Source organism: Pan troglodytes, chromosome 2 (assembly GCF_028858775.2).
Source record: "Pan troglodytes isolate AG18354 chromosome 2, NHGRI_mPanTro3-v2.0_pri, whole genome shotgun sequence".
Lineage (NCBI taxonomy): Eukaryota > Metazoa > Chordata > Mammalia > Primates > Hominidae > Pan > Pan troglodytes.
This window is the reverse complement of record NC_086015.1, coordinates 56,500,401-56,524,780: the sequence shown is the minus strand read 5'-3', so window position 1 is coordinate 56,524,780 and position 24,380 is coordinate 56,500,401. Positions and strand designations below refer to the sequence as shown.

Sequence of the window (24,380 nt, the reverse complement as noted above, 5' to 3'; positions counted from 1 at the left end):
AGAGCATCCAGAAAGTGGCTATCAGCATGGGGACTGGTGATGGCTATCAGCATGGGGACTGGTGATGGCTATCAGCATGGGGACTGGTGAGCATGGCAGGAGGATGGTAGGGCCCTGCTGAGGAGGAGGCGTGAGCACCTGCTGTGGGCCAGGCCACGTGAAGACACCATAGGCTGAGGGAGGCTCAGCCTGCTCAGAGGCGGCTCTTCACTACTCATGGAAGTGACCTGGGAATGCCTTGGAGGGGTCCAGGGAGGTCTCACATCTGTCTCTGGGGTCCCTCACCAAGAACAGGAGGCAGCAAGCTCTTGGGCAGCTGGGACTAGGGTAAGGGGGCAACTTGAACTAAGCCCCCAGTTAGAGGTGGGAGGCAGACTCTCAAAAGAGCGATGGGAGAGCCTCCTGGGTAGGGGAACCAGTGGCAGGAGAGGGCAGGGCCCCCACCTGCAAATGCGGGAGGGAGTGGTGGCTGGCAGGCAGTGGGGGGTTGGGTAGGGTGGTTGAATGAGGGAAGGTCCCAAGGGCCTGGACAGGAGCTGACACTCTGTGGCCTGGGAGCTTCCCAAAGTCTGCAGCCCAGGAGGGGAGGAGATGGCATCTCATGGTCTTGTGACTGTGTGGAGGAAGGGGCACTTGCGGCCACAAAGAGGGAGGTGGGACACAAATAGACTTCCAGGTATTTTCTGACCTGGGATTTTGGGAGAACAGAAGGTCCAAGGACCAATCAGAGAATCAGGGGGCCTGCTCCAGGCCCAGGCGATGGGTGAACCTGGTTAAGGGTGTCTGGTCAGCATCGTGGCAGGTGCACAGACACCGCGAGGGGCAGCAGACACCAGGCTGGGCTACACTGGCAAAGGCAAACCCTTTGGGTTTACAGTCAGGCACTATGGCCACAGGTTGTCCAGGAGATATGAATATTTTAAGGATCTTATTTCTGACCCTTTCCTAGAATAAACAATGTTATCCCAGACAGTAGGGGCAGGAGATGCAAGGGAGCTTTTTCCTGGGGAGATAGTGGACTTCCCAGAACTGAAAAGCCCCTAAGGGACAGGACCTCCTTCTGAAGCAGGCAAGGGTAGAACAATGGACATATATCCCCCTACCGCCCATGCAGACTTGACTGCATCCCGAGGGTCTCCCTGGGCTCTTCTGACTGTGCTGGGGCTCACCTCTGAGGCCCTCTCTCCGAACTGAGCCAGCACCTTGGTCCGGTAGTCGGGGATGATGCTCAGAGGGTTGTTCAGCAGAGACACGTGCTCCAGACACGGGAGGCTGCCTATGCTCCGGACCTCCTCCATCTGCAAGGTATGAGTTCCATCCCCTTTGGTCCCTTCTCTTAACACTTCAGCAACACGCCAACACGTTTCATGGTCTCTTTTAAATGAAAGGAATCTTAACATTCTTCTTTAACATGATACACACCAAGGCACAGAAATCCCAAAACCGTGAGGTCCTTGGGCTCACCTGTTCGATCCTGTTGTCCCGGAGATCCAGGTTGACCAGTGAGTAGAGCTTGTGCAGGCCACTCAGACTCTCTAGGAGGTTGCCTGCCAGGTTTAAGGTCTTGATGTTCCCCAGCTTGGTGTGAAGCCCTTCCAAGGAGGAGAGCTTGTTGTAGGACAGGTCCAGATGCACAAGGTTATACAGGTGCTGCAGCGGCGTGGAGAACAGCGTAAAGTGCCTCAGGTCAAGTCTCCAAAGATAGGGGCCTGACACTAATGGCAGGATGGGCCTTCCAACCCAAACTACCCAGTTCTGCAAGTCACTCTGACAGTTATTTTAGGAAGGGAAGCCCCTCTTCTCTGCCGCACATGACACAGCACAGTGGCACCCCTGCAGACAGTTGGGGTGGGCATTGAAAACATGGCTGTCCACCTTCAGGACGGAGGTGCATCATCATGCCTGGTTTGTATTTACTCATGCTTCCTAATTCTTTGGAACTAGAGCAACAATCACTCAGTGCATTGCTGGGATCCTAAAGCGAAGACAGCAACCCCTGCCCTTACAACCCCTGGCCAATTCCCAAGGCTGCGTCAGTCTCCTGAAATCTCAGGGCGGGGCCTTGGGAGTGTGTGCGGGCAGCACTGGTCTCCAAAGGCACTACCTGCAGATTGTCCACAACCAGCAATCCATTGTGACTCAGGTCCAGGAACTCAATCTTTGGGATCAGTTTCTTGTGAAAGAAAAGAACACCCGATGTTACTGTAGGGGGCTGGACCCCAAACACGGTCCCCCACACAGTGGACGGGCACCCCAGGACGCTTCCTCCCGACCATGGACTCCCACGGGCCGTCCCTGCAGGACCACTGGTGGGACATCTCCCGCTGCCCAGCCAGTAGCACATCCAAAGGCACACACAGGGCCCCCAGTGCTGGGCACTACTCAGTTTTCATGGAACACTTGGCTTGTGAAAATGACACACAGCAAGGTCCCAGACAGAGAAAGAGTCTGTTCTTCTTCAACCCGGCCCACACTCCCTGAGCAGCGCAAACACGGGAACGACACTCTTACTGCCCAAATGCCCTCTGGGTGTCATTCTTTCATGGGCACATCTGTCATCTAAGGAGTGATTTTTCTGCTCCACTCTTTGGAGCAAATGTCATCATTTAGTGTGTTATAGTTTACCAAATTTACATGAAATTATTATGTTTTATTTGGTTCTAAGTACTACCTCACCAATTTTAAATGATCCCATTTTTTTTTCTTCTTTTGAGACGGAGTCTCACTCTGTCGCCCAGGCTGGAATGCAGTGGCCCTATCTCAGCTCACTGCAACATCCGCCTCCCGGGTTCAAGCGATTCTCCTGCCTAAGCCTCCCAAAGTAGCTGGGATTACAGGTGTGCACCACCACACCCAGCTAATTTTTGTATTTTTAGTAGAGATGGGGTTTCACCACATTGGTCAGGCTGGTCTCGAACTCCTGACCTCAAGTGATCCTCCCGCCTCGGCCTCCCAAAGTGCTGGGATTACAGGTGTGAGCCATCACGCCCAGCCCCCATTTTGTAATTAACTTAAAATGGCAGGCAATGCACAGAGCACTAGATATAGGTTTTCCGTGGTCCTTCCTAAAAAAGCTGAGTTAAATACTCAAACTCAGGGTTTGGTGGGGCCAGAGAAACCCCTGGCACCTGCTGCTGAGAGCATACCACAGACTCGTCGATCTCGGAGATGCTGTTGTGGCTCAGGTCAAGCGTGGTCAATGCCTGCCAAGTGGGGATGACGGCAGTCACAGGGCCTTCTAGGGTTGTGCCTTCAGGCTCCCACTCATCAAATTCTGAGGCTTCAGGAACAAGGACTTCCTGCATAAAAACATCTGTGTGGAGCACCACACTCGGGCCCTCACGCAACACTCACTGGGAACACAGTCGTTGCAGAATTTAAGGAAGGGCTGGAGCATATTTAGCATGTGGAAGTAAACTTGCATTAAAGCATGCCTTTGGTTCCTATGTCTTTAAACGATTGTGAAATCGTTCAAAGCTGAACAATTTACCACATAACAGCCACTTAGAATAAGTCCTGGCCCTGCTTTAGGAGCAATGCTTTTCAAGCCCAAAGGGCCTTTGCCCTGGTGACCTGGTGATGCCTTTTCCAGCCTTTTCTCTTTTTTGAGATGGAGTCTCGCTCTGTCACCCAGGCTGGAGTGCAGTGGCGCAATCTCAGTTCACTGCCACCTCTGCCTCGCAGGCTCAAGCGATCCTTCTGTCTTAGCCTCCCCAGTAGCTGGGACTAGAGGTGTGTACCACCATGCCTGGCTAATTTTTGCATTTTTAATAGAGATGGGGGCTTCACCATGTTGGCCAGGCTGGTCTCAAACTCCTGACTTCAGGTGATCCACCCACCTCAGCCTCCCAAAGTGCTGGGATTACAGACGTGAGCCACAGCGCCTAGCCGTTTTTTCTTTGAGACACAGTCTCACTCTGTCACCCAGGCTGGAGTACAGTGGCGCCATCATGGCTCACTGCAGCCTCAAACTCGCAGGCACAAGCAAATCCTCCCATCTCAGCCTCTTGAGTAGCTGGGACTACAGGCGTACACCACCTTGCCCAGCTAATTAAAAAATTTTTTTCTGTAGAAACGAGGTCTCCCTACATAGCCCAGACTGGTCTCAAACTCCTGGGCTCAAGTGATCCTCCTGCCTTGGCCTCCCAAAGTGCTGGGATTATAGGTGCAAGCCACTGCTACTGGCCAGCCAACCGTCTTTTCTAGCTTCTCAGAGGCTGAAGGTGAGAATTCAGTTTCCAGGCAGCTGTGCTTTCCAAGCTGATGATGTGGTCCTCACTGTGGACACCAGGCCTTTAAAACCATTATTTCACAGGAATAAAGTCAGACAATGCTAAGATAAGGGGAGTAGCACAAAGCCCAGAGACCATCAAAATGGAGAAAGGCAGGTCTATTTGTTTTGACAAGACCTTTCTTCTCACAATGGGTCGCCCTGGGCTCCTTCAGCAAGACAGTGAGAAGTGCTCGGAGAAGGACCAGGTGGCCCAACACACTCTCTGCAAGCCTCAAGAGGAAAATTTTTCACCAAATCCAAATTTTTTTTTTTTTTTTTTTTTAAGAGACAAGGTCTCCCTATGTTGCCCAGGTTGGTCTCCAACTCCTGGGCTCAAGGAATCCTCCTGCCTTGGCCTCCCAAAATGCCGGGATTACAGGCATGAGCCACCACACCTGGCCCAAACCTAAGTCTTGATCAGGAACCTTAAGTCATAATATTAGCCACTACATGCCTTTTCTATACCCAGGGAAAGATTTTAACATTAGCAAGATGTAATCCGTAAAAAGGTAAACAGAAACATTCCCAATTTGAATGTTTCTGCTGCTCACATATAAACAACATGGCCTAGCATTTCCACAACCTCACCTTCTAATCAAGCCGTGGGGAAAAAGATACAAATGAGTGCTTAGCCAGGGATTGCTAAAGCTTAGAGGAGCAATCTAAGCTTAGTTATCAATCTAATTAATAAAGGTCCCGCCACTTGCCACAGCTTAGCAATTTGTTCATTAAAAAACCAATGACGGCCGGGTGAAGTGGCTCATGCCTGTAATCCCAGCACTTTGGGAGGCTGAGGCTGGTGGATCACTTGAGGTCAGGAGTTCGAGATCAGCCTGGCCAACGTGGTAAAACCCTGTCTCTACTAAAAATACAAAACCTAGGCCGGGCGCGGTGGCTCACGCCTGTAATCCCAGCACTTTGGGAGGCCAAGGCGGGTGGATCACGAGGTCAGGAGATTGAGACCATCCTGGCTAACATGGTGAAACCCCGTCTCTACTAAAAATACAAAAAATTAGCTGGGTGTGGTGGCGGGCACCTGTAGTCCCAGCTACTTGGGAGGCTGAGGCAGGAGAATGGCGTGAACCCGGGAGGCAGAGCTTGCAGTGAGCCAAGATCGCGCCACTGCACTCCAGCCTGGGTGACAGAGCAAAACTCTGTCTCAAAAAACAACAACAACAACAACAAAAAACAAAACTTAGCGGGGCATGGTGGCAGGCACCTGTAATCCCAGCTACTTGGGAGGCTGAGGTAGGAGAATCGCTTGACCCCAGGAGGTAGAGGTTGCAGGGAGCTGAGATCATACCACTGTACTCCAGTCTGGGCCACAGAGCAAGACTCTAGCTCAAAACAAAAACAAAACAACACAAAAACACCAATGACATTTTTTATTTTGGGGGGAAAGAAGCCAAGTTCCTTAAAATGTCCTGTTAACAACACGAACTTTTTATGCAGATGTGAACTAAAGTGTCCCAGGGGCTGTTAAGTGCTGGGAGGCCCCCCATGAGTGTGTGCCTACCCCACGGAAGGTCCAGCCTCTGAATACTGATAGACATAGCAGTGTCCTCACCCATCCTTAGTGGTGGAGACCACAGCCCAGGACCCTGATCCACAGACATTGCCCCAGGCAGGATATAGGTGAAGCTTACCTTCATCGAGGTTGCTGAGAAGCGGACACTCAGCGTGGCTAAGGTGGGCTTCGATGCAACCAGCCCTCTGATGTGCTTAGCATCACAGTGACTTATCTGGAACAAAGAACAGCTGCATCTCAGAAACAGAATCCTTGCTCCGTCAGAAGTCCCCAGATGCAGGTGTTTCCTACCCCCATACAAAAGCACAATGACAGGCAACCCAAATCCTCAGAGATGGGAGGCCACTCAAGACCAAAGTGTCTCTTTTTCCCAGTGTCAGTGCTGACCAAACATTCCCTGAAGTATCTAGTAAGAAAGGTGCCTGGCCTCTCAGACTCACAATGGACCACAAATTCCATTTCCTCTGTAAGGGCTGCCTGGGGCTTGGCAGGTGAACATAAAGTGTGGGTCATGGAAACTGCTGGGGAGAACAAGGGGCCTCCACAGCACAGCGAGTGGGGTGGATCCTCCTGTTCACCCAGCCCCCCACTCCATGGAACTGAGCTGTCTTGTGGTGAGAAGGGGCAGGCCACAGGTCAAAGCACACTCCCCAAGCCACCTGCCCAAGCACACCCAAGACCCAGATCCAGAGCCTCAGCCTGCTTGGCAGGGCTGGGTCGGGTTTCCCCTTCACTTCCCTGTCCTCAATCGGCAGCAGGGCACACCACAAGTTTCCCTAGACCACTGTAGACAGAACAGCCCAGTGCACAGCAGAGGCTCTGGAGGCAGTCTCAGCTGAATTCAAATCCCAGGTTTCCGCTCATTAACTGTGTGGCCCTGGCCAAACTTCCTTATCTGCCCAAGCCTCAGTTTCCCCAACTGTAAAATGGAAATAAAAGTGCCCTCTTCACAGGGCTGTTGGGAAGATTCAATCAAGGAGACATGGGGCCACAGGGCGGAACACAAAAGCCATGCTCAAAAAATTATGCTTTAAAACTTTTTTTGTATTCATTACTGACTTTTCTTTTCAAAAATGCTAAAATTGGCATTGCAAACCAGAGTCCAGTAGTGACAAATGCAGAGTGTTTCTTGTGTGGGTGCCCCAGAGGGCAGGGCATCTTCAAAGCTCTTTGCCAATCGGCCTTGGGAAATACAGACTTGTATTTAGTTCTGTCTGACCCCCAGGATGACTTCCCAGGACTTGAACTTGAGGTACACATGCCCCCTGCCCCTATGAGGAGTCCTAGAATGAGCCAGGTGCTGGTGCTCCACCCTGGCTAACCGCCCCTGCAGCTCACGCCAGGGAAGGTGTGTGCAGACCAGCCAGGGACAGGAGAGGCCTCTCTTTCTCCGCCTTCAGAGGGCCTGGTCACCTACGCAGAACCTGTCACATACTGCCAAACACGAAAGCACAGCACCTTATGATTAAATTAGGACACCCAACATCACAAACACTCTCTAGCCTCTGAGTTGGGAGCGAGAGGATGCTGTGCAGCGCTGGGCCTTACCTCCACCTGATGCAGGGACTTGAATATTGATAGGTCGAACGGCAGGAGCTGCTCCTGAATGTTGCTGGTCCCAAAAGGTCCTTCTGTGCCAGAAACCTGAAGCCAAAGATAAGGCTTAAATTGGGAACAGTGCCGCACGCCCATCGGGGAGTGCTGCAGCAGCTGACAAGTTGAAGACAACTTTGACCACTTCTGTCTTCAACAAAGCAGGCTCAGGCCAGGACTTAATTTAACGGGACACTGGGTCACGACCGCCCCCTGGTGCCCACAGCCAGAAGCATAGTGCCAAGAATAACCGGGCGGCCTTCCTTCCACCAACAGTCCCCCATGGTCTCCTTCACACAAACTGCCAGCCAGTCCCCCGCAGGTTGCACCCCCACCGACTGCGGGGCTCTCCATGACTGAGCTGCTGCAGCTTTACCTTAAGGTACTTAAGGCGACAGGTGAAGTCCAGGATGTGCCCGAGGTCGGTCTTGGCATCCCCACTGGCGCACGTGGGCTTTCCCTGCTGCAGCTGCTCCGTGACGGCATACAGCTGCAGGGGTCCAATGGCAAAGACCTCGCCGGCCCCCAGGAGCTGTTCTCCTGCAAGAGCCATGCCCTGAAGGATAAGTGTCCAGCCGCAGCCCCAGCCCTCGTGCAGCCAGGATTTCCACATCTTTTCTGTCAATAAGCAGTTGGCAAGCACCCACTGTGTCAGGGCAAAGCCAGCGCCCTGGGCATGCAGGAGCTGCTGCCCTCCTGGGTGCCTGCTAGGCACAGGGCAACCCTAGACATGTGATGACAGAGGAGGGCAGGGCTGTGGGGCTGTGAGGCTGGGGAGCCACTGAGGGAGGAGTGAGGCCGAGTCGAGACCAAAGGCACTGGGCCAGAGTGAGGCTGCGGAGAGAGGCAGCATTCTGGGTGACACACCTATGCCGCAACCTCCGAAATGCAAACACCCAGGTCAGGCGCAGGCCTATGGTGCCAGCATGGTGCAGAGCCTGGAAGCAGGATGGGTTCTGAGCCCAACTGACTGCTGCTTGGTCCTCGCTCCACTCCTCCCAGCCATGTGCCCTCAGGCTGGTGACTGGGCCGCTGACCCCGTATCCCTCCCTATACCTGTGGCTCCTGGGGGAAGGCAGTAAGATGCGAACAGGAAGCATTCATCACACATGAGCTACTATAACTGTGCTCTCTGGCAGGGATGGGACCCAGGGTCAGCTTCTATCTGCCATCTGAGCCCTTTCAGGTAAGCACAAACCAGGTGCGAGGGAGCAGTGTGCTACCCACCTTCCAGCACCCACCACAGCGCTTTGGAACACAGCCCAAGTCTGGGCTGAGCCCCTGACATGGTACTCAAGAGTACTGAGGGACCACAGCTCCTCAGACCTGGCCACCTACAGGGGAGGTAGGTGGGCTCCAGAGTGACTTCTATGCCATCCTGTGCCTCTGGCCGCCTCATGAAACTACACAACTTATGCTCAGTATTTCAGGGACATGTGGCCACATACCTTTCTCAAAGAGCTCTTCAGCCAGTGCTGCGGTGATGCCATTTATCTCCTGCAGAGAACACAAAATTTGCCCTTAGAAAGTCCACCTGACCCCAGTCCCTGGGGTCACATTCCCCGCTATCTATCCCCTCTGTTGTGCCAGTGCCATCTCTCTAGGAAGTTAAACTAAAGAAAGGAGGGCATAAACCTACAATGAAGCAAGAAGCTTAGAAAGGGAAACTAAGTATTCTAGTTATGTGGATACCTGAAATGTCTCCTCCAAAGCAGAAGGGAAATCAGCCTAATGCTGCGACTCCAGTCCATAGGGCCAAGGGCACTGTAGCCCAGGAGGCCAGCAGAGCTGCATTACTCTAAGGGCTTTTGGGAAGCCAGCAGCTCCCAAAACTGGCTCTGGGTGTTCCTAGGAGAGGGTGTGGCAGAGAGAAAAGTCCTGTTTTTTCTGGAAGAGAGGCTCTTATCACCCTGGTGGGATGAAGGACCACCCAGAGCTAACCCTCCCTGGGAATGACCATTTCCACTTCCTCTCACGTTTCAAATGTGTCTCAGGAAAAGAGTGAACACTTGTTTTCTTCTTGTGTTCATCCCTTCCAGATTCACAACAGTAGCACTCAGCCCCAGGGTCCCAAGAAAGAAGCGGGAAGGATTTCCTTTTTAAATGATGTGATGAAGGAGGCAGGACGAGGCCAAGCCCCCAGTCATACAAACAACACGCTTGGATCCTAATTCATACTGGGTCATGCCCTGAGCCACTGAAGGCTCCTGAATCCTCCCAACATCCTACAAGAGGAAAAGAGATAACTGCTTTTTTTTTTTTTTTTTAAATAGAGACAGGGTCTTGCTTTGTCACTCAGGCTGGAGTGCAATGGTATGACCATAGCTCACTGCAGCTTGGAACTCCTGGGCCCAAGTAATCCTCCTGCCTCAACCTCCCAAGTAGCTGGGACTATAGGTGTGCATCAGCACAACCTGCTTTTTTTTTTTTTTTTTTTTTTTTGAGACGGAGTCTTGCTCTGTTGCCCAGGCTAGAGTGCAGTGGTGTAATCTCGGCTCACCGCCACCTCCGCCTCCCAGGTTCAAGAGATTCTCCTGCCTCAGCCTCCCGAGTAGTTGGTAGTACAGGCATGCGCCAAGATGCCCAGCTAATTCCTGCATTTTTAGTAGAGACAGGGTTTCACCATGTTGGCCAGGCTGATCTCAAACTCCTGTCCTCAAGTTATCCACCCCGCCTCAGCCACCCAAAGTGCCAGGATTACAGGCATGAGCCACTGCCCCTAGCCAACCAACTAATTTTTAAGAAAATATTTTGTAGAGACAGGGTCTCACTATGTTGCCCAGGGTGGTCTTGAACTTCTGGCCTCAAGAGATCCCCCCACCTCGGCCTCCCAAGTTGTTGGGATTACAGGTGTGAACCACTGCACCCAGCAACGGAAGCTTCTATCTTGAGCTCCGTTTCACAAATGAACAACCTGAGGTGGACAAGCGCCGACACCCTCAATTTTACATGGCTAAAAACCAGCAAAGCCACACTCAAGCCCTTGGCCTTGGGCCTCTGCATATGAAACCCGTTGCCTCAGCACTTCAGTGTAATAACTGTGGGGTTGGCAGTGCCCCCAAGGCCCTCAGCCCCCCACCCCCACATCCCACAGGTAGGAATTTTAACTCATCGACAGATGGCAGCCAACAGGCCTTTTCGTAAACAGCTCCAGATGGAGGCTGCATAATCCTCATAACTCACAGGAACATTGGGAACATCGCTTCCACCAGGACAAGCAATTCACGTGTTTATGGGATTCTAAAGACACAGGAGACAGGGTGTCCTTTTCCTGTTTTTCTCTTGGGTTGTTTGTCTCTTTCTTATCTTTTATACACTGTGGCCATTTTAATCGTGGTTTATATGTTGTAAACATTTCCTCCCAGTCTGCGTATACCTTTTACCTTTGTTCATGGTGCTTTTTCTGACAGAGGTTTTTCATTTTTACATTGTTTAACCTCTAATTTTTTTTATCCTTCATGACTTCTTGGGCCTCTTCTCTCACTCCACAATTATAAAAATATTCTCTTAATTTTCTTTTGGTCCTTTAAAAAATGTGTTTATTCATTTAATCTGCTTGAAATTCAGTTTATATACAGCATGAGAATAACTCCTCCCTGTATCCCGTGGACAAAAAGCAAAGGGAGCAAATGAGCACACAGAGCCACAGCTTTAAGGGACCGGCAGGGTGCAGGGCCGAATGGAAAAGGGCAAGGAGAGGGGCACGGCAGGCACAGAGCAGGACAGGGCTCCGGCTGGAAGTGAGGGCAGAGGTGGTGGGTGTGCTCTGAAGTTCAACTTCAGTCTCTTGCAACCACATAAGCTAAATGACATTTTCCTTGGCAGCTGTGAAGAACTGAAGATTAGGAAGAGCCTCCACGGATGGTTTTGAAAACCACGCCCCGTCTACAGATCTGTACTTCGCAATCCTCCCTGCTGTCAGATCGCCTGGAGCCAAGCAGGTCCCAGGGGCTGCCAATCTCTGCCCACCTCAATTCCCCAAGAATAGCTCCAGGGCCTCTCAGGACACAAGGCTCTTACAGTTATCTCAGGAGAAAGGGTTCCCCACGATCAGTACTGAACAAACCTCATTTTCAACGGCACACTTCTTTTTTTTTGAGACGGGGTCTCGCTCTGTCTCCCAGGCTGGAGTGCAGTGGCGTGATCCTGGCTCACTGCACCCTCCACCTCCTGGGTTCAAGTGATTCTCCTGCCTCAGCCTCCTGAGTAGCTAGGATCACAGGCCTGCGCCACCACACCCGGCTAATTTTTGTATTTTTAGTAGAGATGGGGTTTCACCATGTTAGCCAGGCTGGTCTTGAACTCTTGACCTCAAGTGATCCGCCTACCTTGGCCTCCCAAAGTGCTGGGATTACAGGCGTGAGCCACCACGCTCGGCCAATGGCACATTTCTTCAAGTAGCTGGTGTCAGCTCAGAAAGAACACAGAGAAAAAAAATCACCCTGGGCTAGGCATGTAGTCCCAGCTACTTGGGAGGCTGAGGCAGAAGGATCACTTGAGCCCCTAAGTTCAGAGTCGAGCCTGGGCAACACAGCAAGACCCTGTCTCTCTAAAAGAAAAATGAAATCACCTTCCCGGATGACAGCCCCTCTAAGGGGATAGGGCTGGAATTTCTGGAACACATGGAAAGTTGAGAGAAAGTAAGGGCCACCGGCTCCTGCTAAGCAAAGAGAAAGCTTTCACTTCTAAGGAATCTCAAAGCAATTTGTGTAACAATTTTGCTCTTTAGGGCACAGAAGTACATACTGCTGCAACACTTTCTACTTGGTTTTCCAGGCTGTTTTTCACCTTGGGAGGGAGACTGAACCAGAGAAGAGCACAGAAATGCCTCAGCCCCCAAACCTAGCACATGGGCCTCCTCAGAGAGTTCGCTGGTCAAACGGTGGGCTCATGAGTAAAGGTGGGCAGAGTCAGGCCTCCCCACGCCAGGAGGAGGCGGGGTGGGGTGTCAGTGGCCCGAGCCCACATGCCCTACCCCATCTGTGCTGAAGGGACTTGAATTGCTTTGGGGTGCCATAAATGTCTGAATTGAAATGTATTTTTTTGAAGGACATTCTCGGCTGGGCACCATGGCTCACCCGTCATCCCAGCCCTTTGGGAGGCCGAGGCGGGCGGATCACTTGAGGTCAGGAGTTCAAGACCAGCCTGGCCAACATGGTGAAACCCCGTCTCTACTAAAAATACAAAAATTAGCCAGGCATGGTGGCACATGCCTGTACTACCAGCTACTCTGGAGTCTGAGGCAGGAGAATCACTTGAACCCGGGAGGTGGAGGTTGCAGTGAGCCGAGATTGCATCATTGCACTCCAGCCTGGGCAACAAGAGTGAGACTCTGTCTCAAAAAAAAAAAAAAAAAAAAGAAAGAAAAAGAAACTTAGTGTCAGCTATGTTTACAAACTGTTAACACTCACCCTCCCAGTGTGTTACTGACCAAGAGATCAGCCGCACCACCTGCCCACCACCTGCCGGGATTCTGTGTTGGTGTGTAGCCGTGGGCAAAGGTTTGAGCTTCATGTAAACACTAGCTGGGCTGTGGTCCTGCAACTTAAATTCTCACTAAGAATGCCTGCGCACATGCCCTGCAACCAAGTATACTTCAAAACACATACACCTACACTCAATGCAAACCCCAGGCCAGGCCTAGATGCTTCGGCTTGGCACACACCCAGGCAGCGTGCTTATCTGTGGGGCACTAACCAGCGAGTGAATTACATGTCACTGAGGCCATCCCCAAGTGTGGCTGAGACACACATGCTAAGAGCTGGAATCCTTGTCTCACTATTTTTTTTTTTTTTTTTTTTTTTGAGATGGAGTCTTGCCCTGTCACCCACGCTGAGTGCAATGGCGCGATCTCGGCTCACTGCAACCTCCGCCTCCTGGGTTCAAGCAATTCTCCTGCCTCAGTCTCTGGAGTAGCTGGGATTACAGGTGCGTGCCACCATGCCTGGCTAATTTTTTGTATCTTTAGTGAAGAAGGGGTTTCACCATGTTGGCCAGGCTGGTCTTGAACTCCTGACCTTGTGATCCATCTGCCTCAGCCTCCCAAAGTGCTGGGATTACAGGCGTGAGTCACCATGCCCGGCCCTCCTCGTCTCACTTTAATTTATGTTGGTATGAGGCATTCTAGCAGGAGTCAGGCATAATACGTGTGATTCAACTTTAAGCTAAAATTCCCCATTGATGGATTCAAACCTCAGCTTTAACTGAAGAGAGTTGCAAGACTGTAAGTTCAAAAGAAAATCTGTTGTAATTCACAGCCTCAGTACTTTGCAACTAAAACAAATTATGGAAATAAATTGGATGCTAAAGCCAATGCTAAGATTTTAACAGTTCAACATAGCTCCTGATTCCAAATTTTGAAAAGGATCTTTGTTCTAGCCAACTAACTTTAAAAGAAGACAACAATATAAACACCTTTCAAGAGAAATGAATTCCTTTTCTTTCCCGAACCACCTAGTAATGGCTAGCACGTGGTCAGCCCTAACCTCAGGCCCAACACTCTTCTAAGCCATTGACCTTCACTGCACAGTCTCTTGCAGGCCTCACAAGGACCCCAGCTCACCAGCCTCCAGCTCACAGGCAGGTTAAATGACTGACTTGGACTAAACCGTTGGGAAGTAGGGGTGGGAGATAAACTCGCCTCTGCCTGCCTCCAAGTCCACCACAGTTGGAGGTCCCGGCCCACATGGTGTGCTAGAATTCCGGATGGGATTCCCTTTCACTGAGTTTGGAAACCTCTGTTCCAGGGGTTCTGGGATGAGGCCTGTCACCACGCGTCCAGGAGGGTCAGGACACAGCAATCTGAAGAGCAGCATAGCAACAGGCCAGTGCCGCAGTGTGCCCCTCACTCACACAGGCGGCAACTCCTGCGCTCCCACCTAAAGTGGGCTGGTAAACAAGTAGTGCTTTCTTTTCTTGTTATTAAAATCCACACTGCAGGCTGGGTGTGGTGGCTCACGCCTGTAAACCGAGCGCTTTGGGAGGCCGAGGTGGGTGGATCACTTGAGCCCAGAAGTTCGAGACCAGCCTGGGCAACATGGAGAAACCCCATCTCCACAAAAAGTACAAAAATTAGCCAAGTACGGTGGCATATGCCTCTAGTCCCAGCTACTTGGGGGGGTTGAGGTGGGAGGAGTGCTTGAGCCTGGGAGGTTGAGGCTGCAGTGAGCCGAGATGGTGCCACTGCACTCCAGCCTAGGCAACAGAGCAAGACCCTGTCTCAAAAAACAAACAAAATCCATACAGGAATATATTGTTATAAATCTTTGTGACCTTGGATTGGGCCATGGTTTCTCATATATGATACCAAAACACAAGTGACCAAAGAAATCGATAAATTGAACTTAATCAAAATCTAAATCTTTTATGCTTCAATGAAGACCATCAAGAAAATGAAAAGATGGCCGGGCATGGTGGCTCACGCCTGTAATCCCATCAATTTGGGAGGCTGAGGCAGGTGGATCACCTAAGGTCAGGAGTTCGAGACCAGCCTGGCCAACATAGTAAAACCCTGTCTCTACTAAAAATACAAAAATTAGCTGGGCAGGCCAGATGTGGTGGCTCAGGCTGTAATCCCGGCACTTTGGGAGGCTGAGACAGGTGGATCACCTAAGGTCAGGAGTTCAAGACCAGCCTGGCCAACACGGTAAAACCCCATCTCTACTAAAAATACAAAAATCAGCCAGACGTGGTTGCGTACGCCTGTAGTCCCAGCTACTTGGGAGGCTGAGGCACGAGAATCGCTTGAACCCCAGGGGTGGAGCTTGCAGTGAGTCGAGATCACACCACTATACTCCAGCTTGGGCAACACAGCAAGAATCTGTCTCAGAAAAAAAAAAAAAAAAAAAAAAAAAAAGACAACTCGCAGAATGTGAAAAAGTATTTCCATGTTTCTAAAAGTCTAGTAGCCAGAATATATAAAGAACTCTTACAACTCAACAACAAAGATAATCTTTTTTTTTTTTTTTTTTTTTTTTTTTTAGACAGTCTTACTCTGTCACCCAGGCTGGAGTGCAGTGGTGTGGTCTCGCTCATTGCAATCTTCGCCTCTCAGATTTAAGCCATTCTTGTGCGTCAGCCTCCCAAGGAGCTGAGATTACAGGCACACACCACCATGCCCGGCTAATTTCTGTATTTTTAGTAGAGACAGGGTTTCTCCATGTTGGCCAGGCTGGTCTCGAACTCCGGGCCTCAAGTGATCCGCCCACCTCAGCCTTCCAAAGTGCTGGGATTACAGGCATGAGCCACCCGTGCCCGGCCCAATCTGATTTTTAAAAAGACAAAGAATTGGATACTTTTCTCCAAAGAAAATACGCAAATGGCCAAATATCATATGAAAAGAGGCTCAGGCCAGGTGTGGTGGCTCACACCTGTAATCTCAGCATTTTGGGAGGCCAAGGTGGGCGAATCACTTGAGGCCAGAAGTTCGAGACCATCCTGGCCGACATGGTGAAACCCCGTCTCTACTGAAAAAAATACAAAAATTAGCCAGGCGTGGTGGTGCACGCTTGTAGTCCCAGCTACTCGGGAGGCTGAGGCATGAGAATCGCTTGAACCCAGGAGACAGAGGTTGCAGCGAGCCGGGATCACACGCCTGCACCCCAGCCTGTGCGACAGAGCGAGACTCTGTCTCAGAAAAAAAAAAAAAAAAAAGAGGTTCAATAACATTAGTCATTAGGGAAATGTAAATTAAAACCACAATGAGATACCACTTCACACCCACCAGAACAACTAAGATTTAAAAAAAAATGGACAAGAAGTGTTAAGCAAGAATGTGGGGAAATTAGAACCTATACACTGCCGATGGAAACGTCAAATGGTGCAACAACTGTGGAGAACAATTTGTTAGTTCCTCAAAAAGTCAAACATAGTTACCATATAACTCAGGTTCCACTTTTGGCTATATATCCAACAAAAATGAAAACATAAGTTCACACAAAAATTAACATACAAATGCTCATAGCAGCATCATTCGCAATGGCCAAAAATGGAAACAAACCTAACACCCATCAACTGCTAATAAACAAACATAATGTGGCATATCCAAATAATACACTATTACTCCGTCATAAAAGGACCAATGGATTCATGCTACAATATGAACGGACCTTGAAAACATAAGGCTAAATGAAAGAAGCCAGTCACAAAAGGCCACACACTGTATGATTCTATTTATATGAAATGTCCAGAACAGGCAAATCCATAAGGACAGAAAGTAGATTAGTGACTGCCAGGGGCTGGGGGACAGAGGGATGGGAAGCTCCTGCTAACAGGTACAGGTTCCTTTTTGGGCTGATGAAATGTTCTGGAATTAGATAGTGGTGATGGTCGCTCAACTTTGTGAATATACTAAAAACTACTGAATTGTACACATTAAAAAGTTAATTTTATGGTATGTAAATTATATCTCAATTTTTAAAAATCCACACCATGGCCAGGCGTGGTGGCTCATGCCTGTAATCCCAGCACTTTGGGAGGCTGAGGCAGGTGGATCACGAGGTCAAGCGTTTGAGACCAGCCTCGCCAACATAGTGAAACCCCGTCTCTACTAAAAATACAAAAAATTAGCTGGGTGTGGTGGCGGGCCATCTGTAAACCCAGCTACTCGGGAGGCTGAGGCAGGAGAATCACTTGAACCTGGGAGGTGGAGGTTGCAGTGAGCCGAGATCGTACCACTGCACTCCAGCCTGGCCAGTAAGAACGAAACTCCGTCTCAAAAAATAAAAATAAAAAAATTCACACCATAGCCAAATAGGGTTCCCTGGGTCCACCCTATCCAATGTCAGCAACACAAGAGGCAGAACACATGTGGAACAATTTCAGAGAGGACACAGACGGTATAAAAGTTACGAGAAACATTCCCCAGAGAGCTCCCAGCCTGGAGAAAAGGCTGACAAATCTTTAGGCCCCAAATGAAGATCTAATCCAGTGGTTTTCAAGTGGGGGGCAATTTTGCCCCCACAGTGGGACATTTGGCAATGTCTGGAGACATCTTTAGTTGCCATAGCTGGGTGGGGAAGTGCCACTGGCATCCAGTGGGTAGAAGCCAGGGTGCTGCTAAACAATGCATGGGACAGCTCCTTACAGAAACAAATTATCCAGTCCAAAATGTCAACAGTGCTATGGCTGATCAACTGTGGGTTTAATCCAACGATGGGTTCAATTGCTTTTTTAAATCCTAGGATTTATATAACCTAGGGACCTGTTTGATAATACTAATTCCAAATATGTCAAAACTTCTACAAGTAGCGGAGCCTGCCTCAAACCAGAACCAGATGTAGCCGGCCCCAGGCACATCTCAGGCAAACCAGTTTCAAAAGAGCAGTCCAGGCCTTTCCACCCTCAGAGCCAGGCACACGTGAGGCAGCCAGCGAGACCTCCTCTCCTCAAAGGCACAGGTCTCAAGCAAGGAATTAATACTGTCAAAGGACTGCATGTCAAGTTTCATCCCTAAATGGCTAACCAAAGCTTTCTTAAAATACAATATTTCTTTTCTTTTCTTTTTTTTTTTGTGACGGAGTCTTGCTCTGTCGCCCAGGCTAGAGTGCAGTGACACGATCTTGGCTCACTGCAAGCTCTGCCTCCCGGGTTCACGCCATTCTCCTGCCTCAGCCTCCCGAGTAGCTAGGACTACAGGAGCCCACCACCATGCCTGGCTAATTTTTTGTATTTTTAGTAGAGACGGGGTTTCACCGTGTTAGCCAGGATGGTCTCGATCTCCTGACCTTGTGATCCACCCACCTCAGCCTCCCAAAGTGCTGGGATTACAGGCGTGAGCCACTGCGCCCGGCCTTTAAAGTACATTATTTCTTAAAATACTAACCAGTAAAGTTTATCTGAAAGACTTGCATAAGGAATGCAAATTTTTTCTCACACAAGAAAGTATAAAAATATGTTTACAAAAGGGTATGTTGCTAACCCTATACTTGCTGGTATATGCTAAATAAAATCCAAAGCATATACACAGGTCCCATCTGTGAATGCTATCTACTTTTCCACCTGTCCCTGCCAAGCTCAGTGGCCCAAGGTTAGCACTCGCCACCAAATTTCTAGGCTCTTTAGTGATCCAAGAAAGGTTCAACTGTCTTACTCTGAAAAGAGTTTAAGGAAGTTGTTTCTTCTGTTTCTGTTTTTTTCTTTGAGACAGAGTCTCACTCTGTGGCCCATGCTGAAGTGCAGTGGCATAACCTCGGCTCACTGCAACCTCCCCTTCCCAGGTTCAAGCGACTCTCATGCCTCTCTCCTGAGTAGCTGGGACTACAGGCATGCGTCACCACACGCAGCTAATTTTTGTATTTTTAGTAGCGACAGGGTTTCGCTATGTTGGCCAGGCTGGTCTCGAACTCCTGGCCTCAAGTGATCTGCCTGTCTGGGCCTTCCCAAAGTGCTGGGATTACAGGCGTGAGCCACTGCACCTGGCCAAGAAAGTTGTATTTTAAATACAGCTGGGCTTTTAGGACCATAATCCACAGGTTACTTCAAGGTGAGCCTGAAAAGGGAGTGGATTCTTCCCTGTCTTCATCATATAAAAGGAAAACAAGTAAATATAAATTATCTGAAAATCTATCACTCAGAGAAAACTACTCTTAGCATTTTGGTATACGTAAACCTTCTAGAATTTTCCTAGACAAATATGTCCATATCAACTTGTTTTCTGTAAAAATGAGACCATAGTCAGCTAGGTGCAGTGGCTCACACCTACAGTCCAAGCACTTCGAGAGGCAGAGGTGGGAGGATTGCTTGAGTTCGAGTTTGAGGCCAACCTGAGCAATACTGCAAGACCCCATCTCTACAAAAAAATTTTAAAAATTAGCTGGGTGTGGTGGCATGCACCTGTAGTTCCAGCTACTTGGGAAGTTGAGGCAGGAAGATCCCTTGAGCCCAGGAGTTTGAGGTTGCAGTGACCCATGATCAGGCCACTGTCCTCCAGCCTGAGCAATGGAGTGAGACCCTGTCTCAAAAAAAAAAAAAAAAAAATAGTACAGCCATACAGTTGGATACTGCTTAAGAAAGTTGCATTTTTTTTGAGACAGTGTCTGCTGGGAAGACTGGTGTGCTGCTGGGATAATGATGGTGGAGCTGCAGATTTGTTTTTTGTTTTATTTTCCCAAAGAGCTGGGATCACAGGCATGAGCCACTGTGCTCAGCCTGGCTGTACCCTTTGATTTTTTTTTTTTTTTTTTTTTTTTTTTTGAGATGAAGTCTTACTCTCACTCTGTTGCCCAGGCTGGAGTGCAGTGGCATGATCTCGACTCACTGCAACCTCTGCTTCTTGGGTTCAAGCGATTCTCCTGCCTCAGCCTCCCAAATAGCTGGGATTACAGGCATCTGCCACCATACCCAGCTAATTTTTGTATTTTTAGTAGAGACGGGGTTTCACCATGTTAGCCAGGATGGTCTCGAACTCCTGACCTCAAGTGATCTGCCCACCTCAGCCTCTCAAAGTGCTGGGATTACAGGCATGAGCCACTGCACCTGGCCTGATTTTTTTTTTTTTTTAACCTCTTCTACTAGACTTTAGGATTGTCCTTACTATTTTGTTACAATCCTGGAATGACTACCTTTGTTCATATATCCTTTTTGCGGCTGCCTGGTTTTTCCTTAGAAGAAATTCTCATAAATAGAACTGCTATTTAATATTGTGGTTTTGGCCAGGTGCGGTGGCACATGCCTGTAATCCCAGCATTTTGGGAGGCTGAGGCAGGCAGATCACTTGAGGTCAGGAGTTCCAGACCAGTCTGGCCAACATGGTGAAACCCCATCTCTACTAAAAATACAAAAATTAGCTGGGTGTGGTGGTGCAAGTCTGTAGTCCCAGCTACTCGGGAGGCTGAGGCAGGAGAATTGCTTGAACCCAAGAGGCGGAGGTTGTAGTGAGCCGAGATCGCACCACTGCACTCCAGCCTAGGTGACAGAGCAAGACTCCGTCTCAAAAACACAAATATTGTGGTTTCACACTGCCTAAGTGCCCTTCTTAAAGTCTGACAACACATTCTGTCACCGGCAACCTATGAAAGTTGTTCCTCTTTCAAGGACGGAGTACAGAGCTGTTCTATGACACACTCTCCCATCACAGGAAGGTGTCCACCCTCAACCTTAGCACCCTGGCAGCGTGGACCCTGATGACACGCCCCAAGATGGTGATATTCCACCATCACAGACTAATCCCTTAATTAGTTTTGGGCTATGCACCAACAACTCAACAATAGTCTATCCCAGGTGTCAGCTATTTCTAATCCAGCCTCATCCATCTGGATGGAAACCTAGCTTAAACACCCACAGGCCATTTTTGCTAAACAAAATGCCTTGTGGTGGAGGAAAGCATCTCTGTGGCCACACTTAGTCTAATTTACGGCAAATCTGTCAACTAACATGCTTCTGGCCACAATGCATTCCTAACCAGGGTGACGTTCCTCCATCTTCTAACCTAGGGTCAAACCCCAGCCCACCTCAAAGCTGAGGTCTCCCCTGGTTTGCTGCCTCAAGTTTGGCAGTCGTGGGTTTGCAGGCACAGGTGAAAACCCGATGAGGAACTTACATAGAAGTGAAAATGCAAGAAGTGGGCCAGTACTCTGGGGGTCACGCCAGGAAAGGCAGCCAGGAGCTTCTGGAGGTAGACCTCCAGATCCTTCTCCCTCTTCTCCACCAAGCTTCTTGAGTTTTTCCCAATTATCTTTTTGGGCGGAAGCAGATTTTTATCAATCTTTCTCTCTGCAACGAGCTGTAAAAAAACATAAGCACATCAACCACAGACTAAGAGGCTCTGTGCCTATGTAAGACCAAGGCAAGAAGCTTGAGGGCAGGCGCTTGTCAGCACTTGCACAGCCCCTCCCTGCAGTAGTACCAAAATCAGTGACCAAACTAGTGCACCTGGGATTTAGCCTCTTTAAATCCAATTAGCATTAGAAATACCAATACAATTCCAGACAAGGAATTCCATCTGGAGACTTTAGAGACATTCAGAAAAGTAACACCTTTTGCCCCTAAAATTGCCATCTTTTCCAAGCCAGAGTAAAAACCAATCAGGGCAGCGGTGTGTCTTTAAAACAGTTATGCTGCAAATGACCCAGAGAAAGACAGCATCTCCAAAAGCAAAAAAAAAAAAAAGATGGAATCACAGCCAGATATTAAAGTACAGGCTTTGGAATAGCTATCGCTAGATCAAACAAGTTCAAACCTGTCCCCTTCCCGGGAAACTGTCTGAGCATCTCATACCCAAGCTAGGACTGGAAATATTAAAACTGAAATTCAAATATGCTCCTTGCAGAGTGGCTCATGCTAGAGCTGAAGGCTAGCATTTACATGCTATATTAATGAACGCAGTTATATTAACAAAGTGGTTTATTAAAGAACTATAGAGATGGAACCTGTTTTGCCCTAAAACTAATATGTGGCACAATGGAAAGTTGGCCTACGGGCCCCCCAGCCCTGAGATACGTGCTCCCAGCTCTTAACAGTTACCTTTTCATGCAGGTCATGGAAGTCGCTGTAGCGGTGCTTTACTGTCCACTCATGGCTGCCATCAGTGACCTGGATGATGTAAACCTAAAAGGGGAAACCAACAGCCCTTGTGGCAAGGGAGCCCAGCAACAAGGAGTCTCCTCCCCCAGCAGCAAAAGCTGCAATTATCTTTCCCAATTATCTTTTATCAGTCTTTCTCTCTGCAACTCAGACCCACCCCAAGGCCAAAGTCAGGCTGCCCTTGCCCACCAGCCTCTGCACCTGACCCTTGCTGACCAGCAGGGCCCCTCTCAGCTTCCTCCATGGCCCAAGCACTAGGGCTGGGAGGCACATGAGACAAGCATGTGGCTCCATCCATCAGTAAGGAATGAAAAAGGTGATTACCACAAGTCACCTCTTTAGTTTTTTACCTCCTGCCTCTAGGTAACTCAAAACCCAACCGGAGCTGCAGGCAAGGCCATTTCTTCCAAGGGAGGCAGAGCAGGGCCAGTTCTAGCCTGAGCATCTTCTCTGTTGTACTTCTTTCCAGGTGCCCTGACTACCTCCTGGAAGCAAGTCATTTTCCAACCCTTTCAACTGGTTCATGGCTGTGATTTCTGCTGCTGAGCCAGGAATCAAGGCACAAGCAGCTGATGTGGGGAGGGAGTGGTAGCAACTAAGCTCTATCAGGAGGCAATATGGCCTAGAGGTTAAGGAAGGCCTGGGTTAAAAACCTGGTTCTGCCATTTCCTGGCTGCAGCTTATGTGTCACTTATATAAGTAACTTGGAGCCTAAGTTCTCTCTGAGCCTTAGTTCCTCCGTCTTAGAATCAAGGACCAAGTAAGGCAATGCATGTAAAATGCTTTGTACATGGGCCTGACCCATGGCAAGTGTTCAAAAGGTAGGTGTGTTAATAATGTCCAACTCGGCACACCCGGAGACAGAGGATGGTAGGGTCCAAACTAGATCACCACCTCCCCCGACATACATGCAGAGGAGGGGCGCAGTCCAGAATAGGGTGAGCTTTTCGAAGATGGCCCTCTGGCTGAATGTGCCCATAGCTGATGGCCAGTCAGCCATCAGCTTAGAGACCTCACCCGCCTCCTACACCTAGTTTCCCCCTCCTCTCTGCAGCATGGAGCTGAAGCCTCCTCCAGCCCTGAGGAGCAGCCATTTCTCCAGGCTGGCCTGTTGCTTCAAGATCCACCCCTCTTCTCCTCGTCCCATCCTGCCTGATTCCTTCCCCTTGCCTTCAGGAAAGGAGAAAAGAGCCAGAAGAATGGCCCTCAGAGCGGGAGGTTAGGATGAGGGCCAGGGAGGGGAGGTGCAGGCAGGCCCAAGGCCCCCACCCACTCCCTACCTTGCGGGAACAAAGGGGAGGGGAGGTGCAGGCAGGCCCAAGGCCCCGACCCACTCCCTACCTTGCGGGAACAAAGGGGAGGCGGCAGGGAGGTGCTCAATGCCTAGTCCAGGGCCGGTTTTTGCCAGGCAGCCCACCAGGCTCACAGGCCTGGCATCCAACCCCGTCAAAGTCGGGAACTACCCGCTATTTGTCCTCTGTCTCCCCCATAGCTTAGAAGTGTGTGTGGGCTGCTTGTTGCCCCATCTCGCTCCCACAGCCCAAAGTCACGAAGATTCCTAAGGCTTATAGGGCCTGCGCTTCAGCACTGAGACCACCCCCATTTCTCCAAAGATGGGCTCCACCCCTCCTCCGGTCTTGTCTCCGCCCGACCCCCAAGGCGTCTGCTCCCCAGGTCTCTCCTGCACTTCTCAGAGAAAATCTCAACCACCACCTCAGGCTCCCCAGATCAGGGTCCTGACGCCTTCTCTTTCTTCAAGGCCTGCGGAGCCTGACCCTTTTCCCTGATTCCATCCATCAGAGACCCTCTCCCCATCGCCTTCCTCCTGGACCCCTGTAACGGTCTTCCAGGCCGGGGCCCCTCCAGTCCTAGAGGATCTAGAGGGGTTCCGCCTCATCTAGACACCCCCCTCCCCAGGCCCCCTTTATCCCCAGATGCCGCCCCCAACCCGAGCCTCCCTTTCTGATCGCGTACCCTTTTCCAAACCGCCTCCCCGGGCCCCGAGCAACCCTTCTCCCGGACCTGCGGGGCCCAGATCCCTTTCCTAGATCCCCCGTCCCAGCCCCCTCCTCGCAATCGCAGACCCTTCTACCCGCTCCTCGGGGCTGCAGATCCCGGACCCCTCCCCAAGCCCCCGAGTCGGACTTCCGGTTCCAGCCACCACCCCCGCTTCGGGTGCCCGCGCCCCCAACACACCGTATAAGTGTCCACAAGCTCCGAGCCCACGACGCGCGCTTCCTTGGCCGGCTCGGCTTCCCGCTCGGGCCCGAAGGTGCGCGCGGTCGCCATGTTCGGGTCTCCGCCGCCACCGCCGCCCGGCGCAGACTGGCAGCAGCAAGGGGCGGGGTCAACGTCCCACCGCCCCCCAGCCCCCGCCGCCCGACGCCCCCGCCACGCGCTGCGCCGCCATCTTGGCCCCGCCTTCTTCCTGCGCCCTCGCCCCGCCCCCGCGCGTGATTGACAGGG

General features: G+C 50.4%; 1 protein-coding gene across 5 annotated transcripts in view; it reads right to left on the bottom strand.

Annotated features, from left to right (window-relative positions):
* NISCH (nischarin) overlaps window positions 1-24,346 on the bottom strand; it is a 37,647-nt gene extending 13,301 nt beyond the window's left edge. Inside the window, exons 1-11 of one of the 5 annotated variants that reach the window (XM_016941246.4) lie at window positions 24,111-24,346; window positions 21,855-21,938; window positions 20,932-21,114; window positions 8,843-8,891; window positions 7,771-7,934; window positions 7,350-7,445; window positions 5,920-6,015; window positions 3,147-3,299; window positions 2,105-2,173; window positions 1,465-1,650; window positions 1,170-1,298 (exon numbers count right to left, since the gene is read on the bottom strand). In XM_016941246.4, coding sequence (XP_016796735.1) covers window positions 1,170-1,298; window positions 1,465-1,650; window positions 2,105-2,173; window positions 3,147-3,299; window positions 5,920-6,015; window positions 7,350-7,445; window positions 7,771-7,934; window positions 8,843-8,891; window positions 20,932-21,114; window positions 21,855-21,938; window positions 24,111-24,203 — 1,302 coding nt within the window. In that variant the 5' untranslated portion in view covers window positions 24,204-24,346. Of the gene's footprint in view, window positions 1-1,169; window positions 1,299-1,464; window positions 1,651-2,104; window positions 2,174-3,146; window positions 3,300-5,919; window positions 6,016-7,349; window positions 7,446-7,770; window positions 7,935-8,842; window positions 8,892-20,931; window positions 21,115-21,854; window positions 21,939-22,264; window positions 23,970-24,110 lie in introns of those variants that run through there. The other 4 variants (XM_016941245.4, XM_063806832.1, XM_063806831.1 and 1 more) reach the window with 4 other exon arrangements.
* Window positions 24,347-24,380: the final 34 nt, after the last annotated feature.